General features: G+C 43.3%; 1 protein-coding gene across 1 annotated transcript; it reads left to right on the top strand.

The window, feature by feature from the left end:
- The first annotated feature begins 838 nt into the window (after positions 1 to 838).
- LOC139354415 (uncharacterized) lies at positions 839 to 4,037 on the top strand. Its single transcript, XM_070998644.1, has 4 exons — positions 839 to 966; positions 1,175 to 1,379; positions 2,424 to 2,746; positions 3,350 to 4,037. Exons 1-4 carry the CDS (start codon positions 839 to 841, stop codon positions 4,035 to 4,037), a joined length of 1,344 nt encoding a protein of 447 aa, XP_070854745.1.
- The last annotated feature ends 3,973 nt before the right edge of the window (positions 4,038 to 8,010 follow it).

The following is an 8,010-nucleotide window of genomic DNA, read 5'->3' on the forward strand; positions in this document are numbered from 1 at the left end:
GCCGAATGGCTGAAGAAGGTGGAATGGGCGCAGACGGTGCTCCCCAACTATAGGCAAGAGAAGCCTAATGCTGTAAGTGCACAGCCAAAGAGACAACGATCTCTAGAGTTGCCTGGACCTGCGGCAAAGAGATCTAGGGTCCAACAGAACCTGTCATTCGCGGAGATAGCGCGGGACAAGGTTCTGATTGGACTGGTTGACAAGGGAAACCCGGGAGGCCGGATCCCAAGAAACCAGTGGAAGGCGGTCGAGGAGCAGCTAGCGGTCATCTGCATGGCTTTGCTCCGGGACTTCCCCCAACCGACGCCATGTTGCAAGGACGCAGGCTGGTTCCAGGGCAGCGTCAAGGTGGTGTCTTGCGACAGTCAGAGATCAGCTGACCTTTACAAGAAGGCGACGGAGAAGCTCGGAGAGGTGTATCCTGGGGCGGAAATCGTTGCACTAGATTGGTGCGACGTCCCCAGCAGACTACGAGCGAGGATATGGCTGCCGTCGTCTATCAAAGCACCGGAGGACATCTTCTTTTTATGTTGCAAAGATGGAACCCCAATTTGCCCACGCACGACTGGAAAGTCGTAAAGGTGGAACCTCACGAGGGGCCGATCAGCCACGCCATCGTGGTACTGAATAAGGAGTCAGTATCCCCAATAGAGGCCGCTCACGGGGAGCTGAACTTCGGATTCAGTGCCATCTGCATCAAAGTCTATAAGGGAGACTCTAACTTGAAGGAGGACCCGACCGGCAACTTAGCCGAGCAGGTCTTCCCGAGGAGATAGAGGCTCCTGGAGATGATGAACCGGAAGATGGCTACTCAACCGACGCGTCGCTAAGCAGAGGGATGCAGGCGATGAATCCGGCGGACGAAGACGACGGCGACCTCAGCGGCAGCGAGGAAGCGGACGTCACAGTGGTGGAGGGGAACTCGGCAAATGTCGCTAAGACTACTGCAAGTGAACCTCCATCACAGTAAAGCAGCGTTAACTGCCCTCCTGCTCCGCCTGGCTGACGGCGGGGCAGACCTAGTACTCATACAGGAGCCTTGGGTGGTAGGAGGCATGGTTGCTGGACTAGGTACCAAAGATTTCAAGCTGCTGCTTGATCCAAAAGAAGGTAAAATTAGAACCTGCATTTTAGCCAAAAGGCACCTTAGCATATTTCTGCTTCATAATTACAGCAACGGAGATATCACCGTAGCAAGTCTGGAGCTTCCAGTGGCTACAATCAGGGTGGCTTCAGCTTACATGGCCTTCGAGAAGGAAGACCCCCCAGACGAGCTTGTCCGGACACTGGTCAAAGATAGCGAGGCGCTCAAACTAGGACTGGCTGCGACGCAAACGCTCACCACACTCAGTGGGGAAGCCCAACAAGCAACAACAGGGGTGAGTCTCTTTTTAACTTCATCCTTGGCTCAAATCTATTTCTATGCAACAGGGGTAATACCCCCACCTTTATCACAAAAAATAGCCAAACAGTCATTGTCCTTACCATGGTGTCAGGTAATCTGCTAGAAGCAGTCAGAAACTGGGAAGTCTCAAACGAACACTCTTTCTCTGACCATAGATTTATAGAAACCACTTTATCACTAGACCCTTCTACTCCAGCTGAATTCGTCAACCATAGACGTACCAACTGGCGCGCTTATAGGGAAGCCCTACTAAACATTCTTCCAATAGAACCCCCAAATGACAACAGTGATATACTCAGTCTTGATAACATAGTAGGGATGTTCACGAATGCCTGCAACTCGGCTTTCGAAGCAGCCCACCCTAAACGCAAACCGAGAGGAACCAAAAAGCCTTGCAGAAGTTGCAGAACCCTTTTTAACAGGGCAAAAGCAGGAAATGAGGATCTAAAATGGCAACAGTACAAGTTAGAACTAGCCTCCTACAAGAAGGCCATAAGGAAAGAAAAAAGATCAGCTTGGCAGACCTTCTGCTCAAACATAGAGGAAACAGCCGATGCAGCTCGGCTTAGGAAGATCCTCTCCGAAACAAACCCCCTCCTTGGGGTACCTTCAAAAACCAGATGGCTCGTGGACAGACTCTAGTGAGGAGTCCCTAAGCCTACTACTAGACACCCACTTTCCGGGTAGTCTCCCGGTAGAACGTCTCCCAGAAAATCATGCAGGTCTAAGCATTGACTTGGAAACGCTTCTTTCCGAACGCAACATAAGTTGGGCCATAAACAACTTCAAACCCATCAAATAACCAGGACCCGATCATATCTCACCTGCGCACATCCAACACGCAGGTCAACTTGCCATCAACTGGCTAAAGACAATTTTCCGTACCATTTTTAGGATAGGAACGTTGCCATCAACATGGAGGGAAACAAAGGTAGTCTTTATACCCAAAGCGGGCAAAGCCTCGCACACGATGACGAAAGATTTTAGGCCCATATGTCTGACATCCTTTCTCCTTAAGAGAAAGCGACTGATTGGACTGCACATCAGGTCAGTCATGGACTCGAAACAGTTATCAGCAGCGCAGCATGCATATTCAAAAGGCAAGTCCACCGAATCAGCTCTACACGCGGTAGTCAGCCAAATCGAAAAGTCACTCAATCACAAGGAATACGCACTTGCTGCATTTCTGGACATAGAGGGCGCTTTTAACAATGTTCTCCCTACAGCCATAACCGAATCCCTCACCGACCTGGGTGTTGAGATCAAAGTCGTGGAGTTAATCCATAAATTGCTGATGAGCAGAATGGTAACCTCCACCCTAGGAATCTCAACACAAACAAGGTTCGTGAACAGGGCAACCCCTCAGGGTGGTGTACTCTCCCCCCTGCTATGGAACATCGCAGTAAATAAGCTGTTGTGCTACATGGAAGGGGGTGGATGCAAGGTTGTGGCATATGCGGACGATGTAGCCATTATTTTCTCAGGAAAATTTCCTCAGACACTATGCGATCTAATGACCGCCAAACTTAAAATACTCTCTGACTGGACAACAGAAAGAGGTCTAGGGGTAAACCCCTCGAAAATGGAACTGGCGCTGTTTACAAACAGATACAAGATTCCTCAACTAAACCCACCAATATTAAATAACTGCTCTCTCTCCTTCAGTGACAACGCCAGGTATTTGGGGTTAGTATTAGATAAGCGTCTGACAAGGAGACTAAACAGCCAAGAGAGAACGAGGAAGGCAACAATTGCCCTCTACTCCTGCAAAAAGGCCATCGGAACGAAATGGGGCATGTCCCCAAAAATCGTCAACTGGATACACACAGCGATAGTTAAGCCTATTCTGCTCTAGGGAGTGTCAATATGGTGGCCCGCGCTAATGAAGCAGACAACCACAACAAACCTAAACAAGGTACAACGAATGGCATCCTTATGCATAAGCGGAGCCCTTCGCACCACCCCCAACGAGGCGCTAAATGCTATTCTGAACCTTCCAAGTCTGGACTTAGCCGGCATGGAACGAGCTAAGATAGCTGCGGTTCGGATGAGGGACTTAGGGCAGTGGAAACCCCAAATATACGGTCATGCCAGGATACTCCAGCAAGACACAATGATCCCACCCAGTACAGATCTATGCAAACCTATTGAATACATCCACACCCCCTTTGAAGCATTGCTACCAACCAGAGAAGACTGGGAGCAAGGCCAGCCGGGCCCTACAGAGGCAGTCAATTTCTACACTGACGGCTCAAAATTAAATAATCAAGTCGGAGGAGCTATATACTCCGAACAACTTAATATCAGGAAATCCTTCAGACTTCCGGATCACTGTAGCGTCTTCCAGGCGGAAGTATTTGCCATAATTGAAGCTTTGATGCTTCTGAACGATGCAAACTGTCAGAATAAACTGATTAACATCTATAGTGATAGTCAGGCGGCTATCAGGTCGATTATCTCGACCAATACAAACTCCCACACTATATCAACCTGCCGCAAATCTCTGCACGAGATGGCTCTGCAGTTTAAAATTTACCTGATATGGGTCCCGGGTCACCGGAACATTACAGGCAATTGTATTGCAGATGAGCTGGCCAGGCATGGCACTACCGTCCCGCTCCTTCCGGACTAGGAGAACACTGGTATGCCGATGGCCACCTGCAAGCTTAACATTAAAAACCAATATAAGAAACTTGCGAGCCTAGCATGGACACATGTTAAGCACTGTCGCATCTCTCGCGAGACAAGGCCAATCATTGACGCGAAGAGAACTTCGGAACTATTAAGACTAAACTGTACCGAGTGCGGAATGGTAATACGAGTGTTAACAGGCCACTGGTTGGTTGGCACACACGCAAGCAGATTGGGCGCTCCCCGAAATGATTTCTGCAGAAGCTGCAGGGACGAGGAGGAAGAGGAAACGATGGAACACCTGTTCTGTTCATGCCCGGCCCTGAGCAGATCTAGACTGTACCACTTAGGGAATCCCTTCATGAGCAGTCTATCTGAACTGGCGAACATAAACCTAAAACGAATAATAAAATTCATTAATGCAACCGGATGGGAATTATGCTAAGCCAGCTGCAATAAAGGCAGCAGATTTTCAAGAAAGGGGATACAGATCCACGCGGTACCACAATGGACCTTTTAAGGACTAAGTGTGTCAATGATTTGGCAGCCGCTCTAACCTAACCTAACCTAAGGCTTTAGAAAATGCAAGGCTTGTGAAATTTGGAAACATATCGGAATTACAAAAACAAGTGGAATTGGTTAATTTAGTTGGCACGGTGGGAGATATGCGAGATGATATTGACTTTCTATTGCAATCGGAGCAAACGAGGGACGAAGTTATAAGTAAAATACGAGACGAGTTAGCAGAACGACAAGTGAAAAGTTTTGTTTTGATAGATGGTGTTGTGTATCACGAAGATACGAACCAGAATAGGACTTTGTATGTTCCATCAAGTATTCCAGATGATTTAATTAAGTTGTCCCATGAAACACTATGTCATTTAGCTGCAGATAAGTGCTACAATAATATGAAGGCTAAGTATTGGTTTCCTTTAATGAGAACGAAAATAGATGAGTTGATTCGAAATTGTTTGAAGTGCATTTTACATTCTGTCCCAAAGTCAGTTAACAATAGAATTACCCAAAGTGCCGATTCCATTTGATACGATTCACGTTCAAAAAGGAAACATTTATTAGTAGTAATTGACTCATTTACAAAGTTTGTGAAGTTATTCCCTATAAATTCTACAAGTACACGTGAAATAATTGCGAGTTTAAGTAAATATTTCGAATTTAATAGTAGGCCACGCGGAATTTTTTCTGATAGAGGTGGTTGCTTTACTTCATCAGAGTTTAGTGAATTTTTAGCGGAACGTAATATTGGTCATATAAAAGTGGCGACATGTGTCCCCCAAGCAAACGGACAGGTTGAGAGAGTAAATCGAGTGCTGACACCGACTTTAGGAAAATTTACTAATCCAATTCATCAAGCTGAGCATAGGGAAGGTTCTGCCCATCTTCTGCTCGCTCACGTATAACGTACATGTTCGTGTGACTTCGGCATGGGTCTTTGGGTCATTTTTGTCTCAACTTCGGCGCTCTTTTTTGTTGCTGCGGCAGAGGATCTCAGTGCAAAGCAGAGAAACGTCTCGCTTCAGCAAGCCGCGCGCAAACTTCGTGTTTGTTACACTCACACTAATGCAAGGCAATCTTGTGATGGTATGTGTGTGCCGACCACTCCCTGCAGTACCATTCAGCGCTTATTGAGCACTCAATCACTGCAAAAAGCTCATCACTGAGCGCTCAATGAGCGCACAATTTGTATGGAACTAAGTGCTTAAATTAACATAGGCATGTCCTAGGGTTCATCAGTGCTCAAAAAATAGCACGCATTGAGCGCTTTTTTGAGCACCCTTTTGAGCGCTTTTTTGAGCAGCAGAAAAAGCACACGTTCAGCACATGTTGAGCGCTCGATTGAGCAGCGGAAAAAGCACACATTCAGCATATGTTGAGCGCTTAGCAGCAAAAAAAATTTCAGTTGTAATTTTTATTTTTATTTGTTTATTTTAAAATTTGAGCTCGGGGGTTTCCGGTGTTATCGGGAGGCTCCGAGGGATAAAAACTTACTTAATAAGTCTCTTCTTGTTTTGCCCCCCCTCCAAGTTGTGGGACAGAACAAGTTCTTCGGATAATATGCTTAAGATGGAACGACTTAGCCTTCCATTTTTTTTATAGATTTACCATCAGCCTTGTCTAAAAATATAAGAAAACTAAAATAATATCGAGAAGAAATTTGCAAACTTTTGTTTTCGGTCACTTGATTTATTTTATTTTGTTGTAAAAAATTATTTATGTATTTTTTTATTGTTTATTAAATCATTTATTTATTTTGCAGATGCGGAAAAAATACCACTTTTCCAGGGACGGAAAATTAGAGATGTTTGAGATTTTTATTTAAATAGCCATGTTTGTTTACTTACACAAAAATGAAAATTGTGCTTTAATGTTATTAATACAAAAAATCATAAGTTATAAAAACAAACATCTCTTATTTTTGGTCCCTAGAAACTTAGCACTCAATAAGATTTTCAAATTTTTTCACAGATTCATTCATTTGTTTATTTATATGCATCGTTTGTTGTTTTTCACTTAAAAAATTAATATTTTTCACAGCTATTTTTTTTCCGCCACGTGTTATTTTGGGAATTTTCTATTTTCCATTTTTTCAATATACTTTAACTTGTTTTTACTCTCACTGATTAAATAAATATTGGTCTGCGACGGACTTACCTGGGAATCGTATAGGTATTACTTTTAAACCACTGGCTTATTGTATTTAACTACGTTAATTGCGTGCAATTCTAACTCCTTCACATAAGTAAACGCAAGTGAAAAAGACGACGTCGCGTGCCTTCCAGAAAAATAACAAGCAACAACAACAACGGTTCCGCTAATCCGTTGTTGTTCTTTTTTTTTGGTATGTCCCGTTTGGTCTATACATCTTGCACATAAAAGCAGGGTATTTATAGACATATCCGACTATGCAAATCGGTTTATAAAAATATATTCTTAAAACCTCACATATTATTAAATAATATTAATAAACCTATACATTTTTTTGGGAAATACAAACATTTTAAAACGAACAAATGTCGCATTATTCAAAAGGCAAGGGTGCACAAAAGTCTATATATTTTAATTGCTGGGGTTCCTTCCCTTCACTTGCTTTTTTCCGTCTGAGACATCGCGAAAGAGGGAGAGCCCAAAATTACTTTTTGTGCGTTCTCTTTGCGGACCCGACTGAGAGCGCATCGCTTTGCCGCCGTTGCGCTCAGCTCTGCTGGCGTCGCTGGCTTCTCTGCCGACGTCGCAGTCGGCTTCGTGATGATTGGGCGCTTAACTCAATTGTGGAACTGCAGGGCTGGTATAAACATATAAATAAGATTGAACACGCGATCAACAATTCAGTCCATTCTAGTACATTAAAAAGACCAAGCATGATCCTCTTAAGAGTTGATCAAAATAGTCCGATAGTTGATGAATTATATGAGTATTTAGATGATAAATTAAATAAAGACAAAAGGATAGATTTAAAAGATATTAGATATAAAGCAAATTTAAAGATTGTAGAGTCTCAGAAACTAAATGAAATTATTAAAGCAGCTAAACAGAAATCACCATTGAAATATAGCGTTGGATATTTTGTGGCAATAAGAAATATAGACGTAACACCTGGCACTTGTAAAAAATTTGCGCCTAATATAAATAGAGTTTTTGACAACGATAGGTATCAAGTAACAGATATAGATAACTGTCAATTAACTCAGTTACCTTATAAAGGGATCTTAGAAGCTGGAAGGTTAAAACCATGGCAACAAATATTAAAGAAGACTGTAGCATTATGTACATAATTTTGATCGAGGTCGATCAATATGTCAGGTTGACCGAGTTGTAAGCATATGTGAATAAATACTAAATAGTATTAAGTGTGAACATAATGTTATATTTTGCATTATATTTTAGTGTGTACTTTCTATAACGTAACTTTATATTAAGCATCGATAAGATAACAGATATCGATTACATGGTGAACT

Source organism: Drosophila suzukii (assembly GCF_043229965.1).
Source record: "Drosophila suzukii chromosome 2 unlocalized genomic scaffold, CBGP_Dsuzu_IsoJpt1.0 scf_2c, whole genome shotgun sequence".
NCBI lineage: Eukaryota > Metazoa > Arthropoda > Insecta > Diptera > Drosophilidae > Drosophila > Drosophila suzukii.

Bases quoted from the DNA above. Each gene is read 5' to 3' on its own strand.
- LOC139354415 (XM_070998644.1), top strand. From the start codon at position 839: ATGCAGGCGATGAATCCGGCGGACGAAGACGACGGCGACCTCAGCGGC. The intron at 1,380-2,423 runs GTGAGTCTCTTT...TTTCTCCTTAAG, and splicing joins CCCAACAAGCAACAACAGGG to AGAAAGCGACTGATTGGACT. The intron at 2,747-3,349 runs GTTCGTGAACAG...CTTATGCATAAG, and splicing joins GGAATCTCAACACAAACAAG to CGGAGCCCTTCGCACCACCC.